We start from the raw sequence: 14,181 nt of genomic DNA on the forward strand, positions 1-14,181 counted from the left end.
GATCTGTTTAGACACAATTGAATCAAATTGACAGGAAATTTCATGAGAGAGCTTTCTATAATAGAATTTTTCTGTAACAGAATTTTTCTGGAAACCTTGGGACAAAGCAGGAGAGGTGCCAGAGCATTCAGACAGTGATAGACTCATGCTGGAGATATTCTCCTCTTACCACATGGCTAGAGGGATGGCACTGAGGGAAGAGGCAGCTCTGTTTCTCAAGAAGAAAGTAACCATGCAGAAGGAGGGAGAGCACTCTCTGATGGTCATCTCCTTGATCCCTTTTCTCTGATCTGCTTCAGCCTCAACAACATAGTGAAGAATTTACAGTCATTACTTCCTCTTGTATCCTTTTTCTTTTCTTTTCCTAGCCCAGGAGGAAGGACTACGAGTCTTACCTTTGAGAAATAATGTCCCCAGCATCTTCCCTCCTTGCTCCAGTCTAGTGCTTAGACTTGCCTGTTCCCAGCCAAAGCCTTTTGCTTCCATAGGTGCATTGCTCAGGGAAGAGATGTGTGTGGTTATATTGATTTGGTGGATGCATGGTTTTACTATCCCTCAATATATGAACTATGGGAGTGGAAGAAGAGCTAGAGAGATGATTGATACTGAATTCCTGGCAATCGCCCAGGCCAGACAAGATCTGGGAGCTCTTGGTACTGGCACTGAACTTCTCTGCCCTACAGCACCTGGGGGGCTGTCATGGTTTAACCCACACTGGTTACTGCTTAGGGTCATTCTCTGTCTCAACCACAAGGTTTTGTCATATGGGGGTCCTTGAAGGCACAAAAGCACTTCTGAGGGCTGAGTTTAAGGTCAAAGCAAAGGCAGCTCCACACCACAGGGACACATAGGTCTGCCTCTGCATGGAGCAATTGTCACTAAGCACGTACCTGAATTTTCAGTGCACACTGTACACAGGTGTGTTACTTTCTGTTTGGTCACTGGTAAAAGAGGGATCAATGTACTTTCATGGCAAGTAATAAAGACACTGCCATTGGGAATCACATCCTCATGCATGGTTCCATTCATCCATGTGGCTGGCAGTTCTACCAGTCTTTGTCCAGTCTGATTGCTGAGCATTCACAAAGATCAAACTCTTACCAGGTCATACCCTGATTATGGCTATATCCTTTTTGCATCCTTAGCAAATGCAGATGTGCCTCATTCATGACAGTCTGATGTGGTCATCTGCTGCTACTTCTTTCTTTCTCTCTGGAGCATTTTTCTGTCCTCTAGAGCCCATACAACTCACCCTTAATTTCAAGCCTTTGCTTACTCATTGCTCTTTCTGCCTCCTGTCTTTTATTTACTACTGAATGCCAGCTATGGCAATCACTTTGTCAGTTTTTTAAATCCCAATTTTCTTCCATAGTGCTCTGTTCTTCACTGTTGTGATGAATACTTCAAACATCTGCATGAGCATTGCTCCTCCAGATTCTTCTCTAAAATTGTTCTTGGCTGGGATGGCTAGATAAGATGTATGTTGTGCAAAATCCTCTGTCCATCTTGCGGATAAGAGTGTTGCATTGTATATTTTGTCTATAACTATACATTGTCTCTTTTCCTCATCCTAAATTGTACTTTCTTTGGGCCAAGAGCTGTCTTGTTACTCTATGTTTACATAATGCTTCTCACAATGGAATTCTGATGTGTAGGGGGAGCTTTTCAGCATTTAATGGTAAAAATAATAAAAGTATGAACAAATGTCTCTGTGTGACTGCATCACATGACATGGTCAGTTTGTAAAACTTCCGTTTCCTTGGGACAAGTTGTCTCTCTGCCTATGGAATGTAGGTGCAATGCAGGGCAGTCTGTTTTCAGAAAGGAATGTGTTAGGAAAATATTTGAGCTTGAGTAATTCCGCAAATAGGAAAAAAACCTCCAGTGTTCTGCACTTCCAGAAAGATTTCCTACTGTGCAGATTTTTTGCTAGCCCATTCATTTTGCTATCTCAGAGCTCAAACAGCATGGCCTAGAGCAGTGGTTTTCCAAATTCCTTCCACTTGTAGCATACTAACATAAACAGCATTTGCATATGGATGTCATAAAAGTGACTAATGCTGGCAATCATTGTACTTTATTGCAGTAATGTGACACATGTGCCTGAGCATCCTAAAAGATCTGCTCCAGGCTCATTGGTGCTGAAGAAATGGCACACTTCTTATCTAGCAGTGACACCTGTGGCAGAGCAGGCTTGGACAGAAACCAGAACATTGATCCAGCTCTAGATGAGTGTACAAGAGACAAGGGCACTAGCTGCTTCACTGCATGATTCCACTGCACTGGGTACGCGCCCTTTACCCTAATCCAGAAATTAAACTCAAAAAGTTGAACAAATAACATTTTCTAGTTTGATAGCCAGAGAGTTCAATGTACTTTTGACTGCAGCTGTTGGCAAGTCAATGAAGAGACCTCTGACTCAGACCTCAGCCTTGTCCCCAGTCATATTTTAACATCTTGGGTTCTCCAAAGAGGTCTATAAATGGTTCTTTGAGGTGAGGGGCAGTGAGTCATGCCATGAGTGTGAAGCTGAATGCTGCCATTTTCAGTTAAGAATTTGCAGAGTTTAGGGAATTCATCACATTTCACTCTTGACAGATTTTTCTTCCACAAGGTGGGGGGGGAGGGGGTTGTGAACCCAATTGCATCATTATATAGCACAGAAAACATATTTTCATATTTTACAGACTAGCTTTCACTTACTGTTCAGGCTTCCAAAAAAACTGAGATGTGCCTGTTGTGAAGTGTGCAATGTCACATGCCACAGAGCCTGCCCTGTAATGCCATCCCAATCCATTGTCCTCCTTTTAGCAGTATGACAGAAGTATAGAGGTCTCCAAGGTAATAGAAGGTTGTGTAAAAATAATTTTAAAATAGCTGGTCACTGCATAGAGTAAAAAAGGATGCAAATTATTGCTCCCACTGAGGAAAAAGAGCCATGCTGCTGTACCAGGCATCAGCACATCTATGTGGGAAGAAGGTGCTTTAAATTGCAGGCAATTCCAAGCAGAGTTTGCACTGTAATAACCATGGGATAGGGCAACTATGAGACACAAACTCAGGCTGTCAAGTCATGTCTCTCTCAGCACAATTCCTTTTTTTTCATCTATGTGCATAGATAAGAAGACCAGTCTCCCTGTCACACAGATGATTCGTGTATCCTCTTGCTGCTGCCCATTTCAAACACACATAGTTCATCTCCCATTTCAGAGAAACATCTCAGAACTCCCCCTCTAGGGAGTCATCCAACGGTTTGGTGAAACAGCAGCACAATATGTCCTGACTCATATTTTCACCCCAGCTGGCAAATAGTAAACCCAAAGGCTGGATGCATCTCTCCAAAGACACAGCAGTTTTGTGACAGATAGCTGACATCCATTGGTGTAGGCTGCTTCCAGTGAAACACACAGTGTGACTCTGGAGCTGGTGCAGGAACTCTCCACCCAACCAGCAACCCTGCTTTATAGCCAGCTGTAGCAGGAGCTCCATGCACTCAGAATCTAACTATACAGACCCATGGGACGTCACACTATTGCAAATGCCCTGTACCACATCCAGCAGTCCTTTTCTGTCTTGTATCTGGGAAGCAGAAGCCAGAACTCTATGTAGTAAAAAAAGTCTATAAATATAGTAGGGCAAAGGCTGTTTATCACAACCCTTTAGTGCTAATGTCTGCTTGAATTGTGTATACCTTGGTTCCTTTTACAAGCAATTGAACCAAAACGTATTCTTGGCATTTGCTTTCATTCTTCATTTCTGCTTTATCAGAGACAGAGTACAGTGCATTTATTTGTATATGATTCCCCACAGGTAATCTTCAGTTGCAGCTGATAAAACTTAATTTTCCCCGATTGCACAAGATTTCTTATTCTACACAAAGTTGTAAATCACTGCAACAAAGACTCCTTGCTTGCTCAGGGTAGTCAAAGCCTTGCAGTACTCGAAAAATTGCTTTGGTTTTCCCATGTGCTCCTTGTGCTGCAATTCCAAGAGCTTCCAAGAGCTTCAAAGATTTATCCAACTTCATGCTTTCTGCAGGTAACATTGATGATGTGAGGTGATGGTGTAGGTATTTTTCTCATTACCCGCGAGAACACTTTTTTATCGAATTTTTAAAGGACTTCAACAAATATATGTTTGTTTTTTTCTTTCATCCTCATCTTTTGTCCCGTTAATCTGGGAGCAAGTGTTTTCCTTAAAAAAAGACATGGTATAGTTGCTTCTTTCACACAATCCTGATCATTCCAAAACCAGCTTTTTCAAGAACTGTATTTCCAGGAACAAATCTGAGAGAATGAGCAAAAGGGCTCAATGCCATGTCTGGTAGCATGTGTGCACGGTGCAGCTATCAGGAAGAGAAGGGTCTCTGCACCAACATGAGCATGATGTTCCTGGTTCACAATCCCATTTATAATTACTTGGGGTCTCACACCATAATTTGGAAGCCATTTGCTTTAAGATTCCCAGGCTTGATGTATGCATTAACTCTGAAGACATCGTGTGCCCCTAGTTCATGGTATTTACTTGGCAATTTTCAGTTAATTCATAATTTTATGGGGATTGTTGATCACTTGAGTACGCAATAGCACCAGAAGCCTTGTTAAACATTAAGGAAGGAAGGAGGTAGAAAGTTGCCTGAAAACTCTGAAAACACAAAACTTGCCTCTTTTTAAAGATATTCTTAGAGTTTACTTGTGATCCACACAGCTCTGCTCCACGATCTCAACTATCTTTCCTAGTCTCTGCTGAAGTTTGTTGGTACAGCTGGCACACTGAAAGTTTTCACAAGTGAAGGGGTTTCTAGATTCAGCACAAAGGTGCTTCAGAGGGCTTCCCTTCCTTGCACTAACTGGCTGTAATGATACAGGGCTCATATAGCTGCCAGGTTGCAGTGAGGCATGAGGACATCATCTGAACTGCTTCTGAAAGCCTCCTGATTCATCCAGGTCCCCTGCCGAGGTTGCTGCCCAGCATAAGGCTGCTCACACTTCTGCAGCACCAACCTCTTCCCTCATGGTGCCTGGACTCAGGGCAGGAGTCCCTAAGGTTTTCCAGTTTACAAGAATAAGAGTGAAGGATACTCAGTATACCCAGAAAGCTGGTGGCTTTCTATTTGGAAAGTGTCAGTGTTGCTTCAGGTCTCCCATGGCTGTTCCCCCACACAGGGACTTTCAGCCAGGAGTCCAAGTACCCTGTTGAACTCCTAAAGCACTGTGGCTTTGGTAATTTCTTGTCTTAGCTGAGAAACATCATCTGAGAAACAATTTCCTGATGGACATCTTGTCAAAACAAGCAAGTTCCTGGGAAGTACTTAAGTTCCAATGAGTTTCATTTTTTGATGAAAAAATAGTTTGTCAGTAAAATCCACACAAGCTTCAACAGGGACTCTTCTGGTACTGAAATTGGTGCCAGATGGGCACCAGTCCTTCCACCGTTGAAGGCAGCTGGAGTTTTGCCACTGACTTCAAAGGAATTAGGATCAAGCCCATGAATTCATGACTGCACTTTTTATTTAGCTTTCTGAATAATTTATAAGTAAAAATAGGCTGTGTTCTCCCACTCTTTCTGATGTTGAGTAAAGCTGTATTTGGTTACATTTCTTGCTTTCAAAGGAGCTTTGGTGCAGTCATGAGCGTCTCATTATGGAAAAGGGTGTCCATAGGGGACAGATAGAAAGAAAAAGGAAATCCTTAGGCATATCGAAGGCACACAGCGTATCAGAGATTCAGAGATGACAGATCAGAGCAAGAGAGTCCTCATACTTGGAGCTGAAGGCTAAATAGCTAGCATTGTTTCAGGAAGTGGAGGGGGATCTAGAAAGCATACTTCTTTTGGTGAGTTCATCTATTTTTAATGATATTGCATTTAGTTTTATTTTCTTTATTCTCAGTTCTTTCGACATTAGTTTTCATAAGGTTTCTTGCTGTGCTTAGCTCCTGAACAGACTTTGCAGCACACTGCACATGTCTCTGGGATACAGCAAACTTGGTCTCCACCACTGCAGACCATTTTCCTTCTTAAAACTATTTGGAAAAAAGGAGAAAGAAAAAAAATTCCCAGTTCACCACCCAGGGCTTAGTGTTTACTTCTGCTGCACACATCATTTATTTTCATTCTGCAAGATCATGATGACACGCTCGTCCAAGCACACGCTGTTCTAATATGCTGCATTCCTTCAACCCCTCAGTGCGTTAGAAGTGACATTGCTGCTAAATGAGAAAGATCTTGCAGGATAGGCAAATAGATTGCTAAGTACTGCTGCCTTTCAAAGACCCTTGTTGTAGACAAAAATTATTGTCTTGCTTTGTCCGGACTATACATTGTTGTGTATGTGTATGACCCTGGTTAGGAAGGCTGTCTGCTGTAGGGTTTTAGGGACTTCGTTCCTTGAGAACATGCTGACATATTTAGCAGGCTTTTGGAAAAGAGAATGAGATGTATGCCTCAACCTATGACTGGAGGAATAGCACACTTGAAGTTTGAGATGTGTCCTAGGAAAGTATTTCTGCAGCTATCATTTCATTTGAATCTGTTCAAGCAAAAACATGTACTGTGCTTCTTATATTTTCTGGGTGCATGGAATAACTCTGCTCTCAATCACAGTGTGGGTTTCAGAAATCTATCTTCCATGATGGATAAACCACTTGCAGAAAATCTGTTCCGCATTTGCTTGTTCCTCCCTGGCAATAAATTAGAAAAGGCAATAGTAGATTGTTAAAGATTAACACAAAACCATTAAATAATGCTTTGGTTTAGCTATAATATTTTCTCTTAAAATGTGCCTTGCTAATTACTCTTCATAAGATGGGGCCTAAATGAATAATTGAGGTCGGATTTTGTAGGTTTTGCCAAATTAATTTAAACTGTCCATGGAGAACTTTGGAGGCTTTCTCTAAACACTTTTAAATCTGAATTAACAAAACATATAAAAGATTAAAATTATAGATGCATTCAGTATGACTTGGTCAAAGAGTCTTTGTCACAAATTTGTCTGGTAATATCCCATTAGTAAGCTCTTGGAATGGCTGTGTGTCCTCTGTATTAACCTTCCGAAGAACATGTAAAGCATTAGGTAAAGTACTATGTACTTCCTCCTAGTGTCCATTTGAGTCAAAGGCTGTTTTGTTACTTGGCTACTGCAGAAGAAAGATTGTATGCTGCATTTGCCAGGAGGGATAATAGTAAGGAAAAGCTGTTTTATCTTTCTGAAAGACTACTTTTTGGGTCTGAAAATGCTTTTACATATGGAGTCCTCTCAGGAACCCAGCAGAGACAGAAAAATCTTGTATAGGTATGCCCTTAGTTATTTAATAACCTCACTGTGCTTCAGAACATAAATTATAATAATAGCAAACTATTCTAATGAGGGCATATGAACTTAGTATTTCCTGAAAGTACCTACTCTGAAGTGAAAACGCAGTAATAAATTCAGACTGATTATTTTAATCACAAAATCAGATATGGAACTGCAAGTTGCCAAAGTCTCCGCAAGGCATAAAATAGGGATGTGCATGATCCTCTCAATATTTATGAACTGTAAAGTATAAAAATCAGCAGTCCCTAGGTGCAAGTATTTTCAATCTTTCAGGGGGACATTGTGAAGATGTTTTATTAATAATTTTAATTTTAATTTCTGTTCTGCTCAGTGGTTCCTTTCTAAAAACTTGAGCATGATATTTTTTCTTTCCAATTTTTTCTTTTGTGTTAGGTATGCAGAGGTTTGTAGGAATTTGTAACTTTTTGCTTTCAAAACTGGTTCACATCTTATACCTGTATTTCTTCTCTATATCTTCTGATCTTACACCTGTATTTGAACAGCAACATTCTTTAGCTAATAGTTTCCATAAAGATAGAAAAAAAAGAGATTTTGTAGCAAATTAAATTCTTAATAAAGTGTACTTTCTGGTCCAGATTGGCTTCAGTTTATCAAAATACTGAATCCCGTGTGTAAAACTGAGATTTAAGCAATCCTTTCTTATTTAGAAAAGAATGACATTCTAGTTACACATTAGTAACACTTTGGTCTGCACAGTATCAAGAACATGCTGAAGTATATTTGTAAGCCACATAGTAGGGTCCCCTCTTTGGTAAAGCAGATGTCAGTTAGAAATTAATCCCTTTCCCAGATCTAAATTACTAGAAAGAGTATTCAATAGCACAATTGTCCTCCATCTTACAGAAGACACCACTATCAGTGAAACACCACAACCCAGGAGCTGCTGTTGTGACCATGGTGTATCACAGTGTCCCTTGGAAGTTTAAACTGGGATAGAATAATTTTGCTACTAACATGGATTAGTAAATGCACTGTCGTATTTGTCAAGGGAGGTATCGTAAAGATTAATTATTTAAATCTGACCTAAATTTCCCATGTTTCTCTCTTGTTCCATAATAATAACAACAATAAATTCCAAAGTAATAATTTTATATTTGGACTAAACATAGAGTTAGTTATCACCCACATTGGACAAGAAGTAGATTTTCTTTACTCTTCATCCCATCTGGGGTATGTAAGTAGGTGCATAATGTTGTTCATTGAAACTGTAGTTCATTAAGTCACATTGGAATATAAAGAACATATTTGCTCCCACGTGGGGATAGCCAGTGCAGACAACAGTTTCTCTCCTGTACCCACTCATCCTTAAAAGAGAAATATGTTGAAACCTTTTACAGGTGGTCCCTTTTAAACCCATGTGTATTAGAAATTATAAGTGTGCATGTATATGTGTGCGTCCAAGCACGTGCAACAGAGACTGAGAGAAAGTCACCATATTACATTCTGCAGAAAAAGTGAGATTTATCTAGAGATTAATAAAAAATAATTTCGGCAGTGGAGACGTCCTGAGTGACATAGCTTAATATTTGTCACCTATGTGGTAAAGTCTCGAGTAGAGTATCTAAAATAGTCATATCTAAAAGCCAGAAGAAAGAAAAAACCTCTCCCTTAGTTCATATTGCATGGGCTCTCTGCCTGGATGCTAAAGTCAGGACAGCTTGCATTATGGCAGGGCGGGGAGTATGGCTTCCTGATCCAGGCCACCAAATTTTTAATGAACAGAACATCATTACTGCTCCCATTGTAGGAAAATGTTGTTTGGAGGTGAACAAGGCTCTGTGCACACAGGTATTCCACTCGCACCTTTCTTCACTCCCAAAACCAGATGAACTGGAGCTGTCTCCAGTACAATTCCTCACAGCTGGGGAAGGTCTTCCTGAGAAATAGGCACAGTAGTTCCATGAACTGAGACTGGTGCATCCTTATCTCAGCATGCAGGACTCACAGCCCATAGTCACTGAGACCCTGTGAACACAACCCTGTCTCATCACATCTCTTGCATTATAAGGTCCCTCAGATAATATAAGGCTTGCTGTTGCAAGATTTTGCATTTCTAGACAGGACTGCAGAGCTGCTGGAAATGTTTGACTGGTTTGGCATTCAAATCCAAGTCTTATCCCTCTAAATCCTATGTCAAGTTTTCTAGGACATCCCCATTACAAAGAACGGATTTCAGGTAAAATCAGTCTTGCTGCAGTCTCAAAGGCGTAAGTCTCAAGTCACTTCGGGCTTAGCAGGACCAGAATTTCAATATAGGTTCTTTCTAGAAAAGGGATCAAAACTGAGCAAGAAAGTTGAGTTCCGGTATTAGAGATTGTCATAAGAGCTACAGACATCCAGAAATGTCAAATTCCTGACACCATCTGTGGGTCAGAACTTTCCATTAAGTTTCTCATCTGGAAGCAAATCTGCCTGAAGATCAAATGATAGACACCAGAAAGCAATGCTTGTTTACATATTCAGAGTTTAAAATAAGAAATTTGCAATCGTGTTTATGTTTAAAAAAGGGTTTCTCAAAGTTTTTTTGTGAAGAGGCAGAACTGTTTGCTTTTATGAAGTAGTAAGCAGACTTTTCTCTGGTATTCATAGCCTATTTGGGAAGTACTTTCCAGCATCTGTGGGCAAAGCTGTTTAAAAACAGTTCACTACAAAAATAAAGTTGTAAGGCTATAAAGCATTTTTTATCTTGGCAGACCAAAATATTTTTTTCCCAGCATTTCAGGAAGCCTCTGACATTCTCAAAAGTTCATTAGCTTGACTGTTTGGGGAGGAGTGTTTTTCTGTCTTTAATCTTCTACTGATATTGAGATTAACTTTTGTTTATATCAATACAGGGCTATTTTTTATCTCTTCATGTTTAGATGCTTGCTCTCTTATTGACATTTTAACTAGGTGCTGCTTTGAACAAAAAAGTAAGGGATTCTGTTGTTTTAAAAAGAACAGCTTCAGTGTTAAACTGGATTCCAGACAGTGAGATTTATAATCTAATTCTTACAAGAGATTCAGAGCTTGATATCATGAGCTGGAGCACTTTATTGTCCACATGTAGCATGTTGTAAAATCAGAAGTTCTAAATTTCTTTTTTTTAACTCTCTTTTTTTCTATCTTGAAGAGTAAAAATATATTCTTTTTCTTTTTGCTGTTGTTTAGCAAAAATTTCCTCACCCTCTGCTGTAGAAGAGTAATACATATTTAATAGCTTTATCCTTTTCTCCTTAATATTTCAAGTAATTCAGCTAGACTATCTCCATCAATGGGGTAAGCGGAGCTGTAACACCTACTTAAGGGAGGGGAGCCATCTGGTTTCCTTGAAACTTGGAGCCTGCTGGCAAATATTAGGTTGTACCAATTTAGAGCATGATGAAGTGGGAAATAATGGACATTTCTGAAGAATCTGAAATAGGATCAGCCGTTATCGGCAAAAATTGGCAGGTGCAGTGCACTACACTGACTGTAAGCGTGGTCTCAAGTTGGAGAGTGCAGCTGGGAAAATGACTTGCTAATTGAATGGTTGCAGGACTCCCAGCAGCTCTAAAAGTAGTGGAGCATCATTAATTGGAAGCTCTTGGTTGACTTGGTGGAAGCTGTCACAGAAAGAAGGATCCTGCAAGTTGATGTTTACTTTCTAGGTGTTAGTGTGCTTTTTGCCTGTTACACAGAATGAGTCCTTGTGGAGTCAGAAGTGCTTTCAAACTCAGGAGGACTGGCTTAAGGCTAGCAATATCCATTCTTTTATTTACAGCATGGCCACAGTGGTTGGGAGTTATAAAAACTATGCAATTACACATTTGTTTAACTGCGTGTTTCTGTTGTTATCTTTCCCTTCCCTCTCTTTTTCCCTTTTATTTTCACTTGTGTTAGGTTTCTAAATTGGCTTGGCTTAGAGCAGCAATTTTTTAAAAAATTTTTTTAAAGCCTTGGAAGACCTTGTCCTCAACTGTTTCTTGGATACTGCCATAATTCATAAAAGAAATTCTGTTGGTTATAGAAAAAAAATGGCCTAGTTTTGGTCCAGAATAGTATTACATACACCTCTGGTTTATGTGGGTCTCAGAACAGCAGTGAATGCAAAAGCACGTGTACATTAGCTGTGGCTCCCTTTTTCATATGTTGTTTTTATTCATTAAATGCAAACATATTGCAGTACATCCTAGTTTAATATAAAGGTCTGTTGGCAAAATGTGGCACTTTCCATCAGCTGTTAACACCCCTCGAGGGAAGATGTATTGGCAATGAGTGCTGTGCAGAAAGCACTGCTGAATTCAGAGTGCACTTCATGTATCATTAGTGACTGTAGCATCCCTGTGCACCTAAAATCTCTCCAGCTGTGTACGGTGTAGCTTTCCTGGATGAGTTATGAAGGCTGGGAGGTAAGAGACTTCAGTGACAGGGTTGTGCCACCCAGCATGCCTCTGGCCTGCGTAGACACGAGGTTATCTGTGAGTGTGGATTGGATGAGGAACAGCAGGCTGAAAGCTGGCCTGAGCCTCCTAGTGTGGTGTTCATGGGCTGTAGGTCAAGTGTTAAACCTTTCAAGAGAAGTGATGGTACCACTTTTTCAAGCTGGACCTGAGCAAGTCTTCCAGTGGCCATCAAGCTCTTCCAAAGTTTAGGTGAAACAGCTGGGGAAAATGCCTTCAGTTTACATCTGCATTTGGATAACCTGTGTTAGGTGGGAGGAAGGGAGATGAAACTGGAAAGATTTGGAAGCTGTACCCTTGGATCAAAACCATGTGTGGCAAACATCAAGCACAGGCAATAGCAAATAGCAAAACATTGATGAAGAGGCTCCTGCCTCCTTCCCCAGGCTCTGACTCAGCAGCCTGGGACAAGCTATTTTGGGGAATGATGTTTTTAAATGTTGTAGCTTGATGTGGACCAATTTATGGTGCCTGGTTCTAGCCTAACTCTTCTGGATGCTTACTCTGCCTCTTTTGATCTTCCTAGCATTAACAAGTGGATGGAAATAATTCACCTGACCTCATAAATCAAATAAATTCATAGAATCATAGAATCATTTAGGTTGGAAAAGACCTCTAAGGCCATCCAGTCCAACTGTTAATTCAGCACTGCCAAGCCCACCACTAAATCATGGCCTTGAAGTGCCATGTCTTTTAAATCTTGGAAATACTTCCAGGGACAGTGATTCCACCACATTCCTGGGCAGCCTGGGCCGGTGCTTGACAACCCCTTCAGTGAAGAAATTTTTCCTAATATCCTATCTAAATCTCCCCTGGCACAACATGAGGCCATTCCCTCTTGTCCTGTCAATTGTTACCTGGGACAAAAGGCCAACCCTCACTGTGCTACAACATCCTTTCAGGTGGTTGTAGACAGAGATAAGGTCCTCACTGAGCCTCCTTTTCTGCAGTGGAGGGAACCTTATCACTCTCTACAACTCCTTTTTTATCTTTCCCTTTTCCTCCCCACGCAGCTGAATGAATCCGCCAAGCAGCTCATGGAGATGGACAAGACGTGCTCGGCTGCCGCCTCTGGCTGTGACATGCCGCTGGCGACGGAGACGGTGGCAGTGGCAGCAGCAGCGGCGGTGGGTCTGGCACCGTGCTCCACGCTGGCCGGCGCGGGGGTGGCCGGAGCGGCCCAGCGGCAGGTGGAAGGCAAGAAGAACGCCAAGAAGCGCCACTCCTTCACCGCCCTCAGCATGACACACAAGTCCTCCCAGGCCGCCAGCAACCGGCACTCCATGGAGATCAGTGCCCCCGTCCTCATCAGCTCCAGCGACCCACGGGCAGCTGCCAGGATTGGGGACCTGACCCACCTCTCCTCCAGCGCCCCAGCCCAGGTAAGGTGGGGTGGAGGTGGGGTTTGGGCATCCTTAGCAGGTGGCACTCCCTTGTGTCACCTCTTCCAAAATGGCTCACCCTCGCATGAAGTGGTCGCACAGTGCTGTCATCCTGATGTCACAGTACTTGGCATCTGCCATTCCCATTCTTGCATTCATCAGTGGGCAGGCGAGAGAAGCCGGAGGATAAGGCCAAATTGGATTCACAATACTGCAACATTTTAGAAAACAAAAAGTAATCCTACAATTTGTTAGAAGTAACACCAGTTTCTGTTGTAGAAAGGAGTAATTTTGAGTGATCCCATTACCCTGAACATATCTGTTACTCTGCAAGGTACTCTGCAGGGTAGCAATGTCAGTATGAAATTCACAGACTGGGGATAAAAAAAGATTTTTGGAATAATTATTTCTGTACAGATCACTGGAGGATGGGCAAATGTGCTATACTTTGACAAGTGTTGTACCCAACAGGTAGCTGCTGTTCAGAAAAACCCAAGGAGTTTTTAAACCATCACACATGCTGAGGGTGCAGCCCTCTCCATCTTTGCCCCTCTCAAAGGAGGATGCAGAAGAGCATCCTCCCAGACATCCCCACAGGTCCCAAAAAGAGCTTCTAAGTGGCTGCTTCTGAGGGCCTGGCACAAACAGGAGCAAAACTCACCAGAGGAGCACTGAAACCCTTTGCAATTGCCCGCTGTTTCTATGGATAAGGAAATCCAACTGGCAATTTGCAGTTAGAAGGTGTAGAAGAGAAGGGAGAATAGTCACAGTCCTGAAACTCTTCTACCTAAGCTTTCTTGGCCAGTCATCTACACACTGTGTGTGCAGATTAGCACCCACAGGTGTTTTGTAGACCAGTTACTCATATTCTGTGCTGCTTGTTAGTGCCAAGATAACCTAAGCAAGGCAGGGTCTTCCCATGCATCATTTCCCTGATGAAAAAAGCCATCCCCGCAGCTTGTTCGGGTTGCAAAACTTCTAACAATAAACCTGTTAGGAGTCAGACCAGAGCACCCTCTCTCTTCCTTTGTCTCCGAGCTAA

General features: G+C 41.6%; 1 protein-coding gene across 1 annotated transcript in view; it reads left to right on the forward strand.

Annotated features, from left to right (window-relative positions):
- The window catches only part of SH3RF3 (SH3 domain containing ring finger 3), a 119,781-nt gene that overhangs the window by 44,960 nt on the left and 60,640 nt on the right, over window positions 1-14,181 (forward strand). Inside the window, exon 4 of the mRNA XM_017736975.1 lies at window positions 12,771-13,139. Coding sequence (XP_017592464.1) covers window positions 12,771-13,139 — 369 coding nt within the window. The remainder of the gene's footprint in view (window positions 1-12,770; window positions 13,140-14,181) is intronic.

The sequence above is a fragment of the Corvus brachyrhynchos genome, unplaced genomic scaffold (genome assembly GCF_000691975.1).
Source record: "Corvus brachyrhynchos isolate BGI_N302 unplaced genomic scaffold, ASM69197v1 scaffold83, whole genome shotgun sequence".
NCBI classification, from domain to species: domain Eukaryota; kingdom Metazoa; phylum Chordata; class Aves; order Passeriformes; family Corvidae; genus Corvus; species Corvus brachyrhynchos.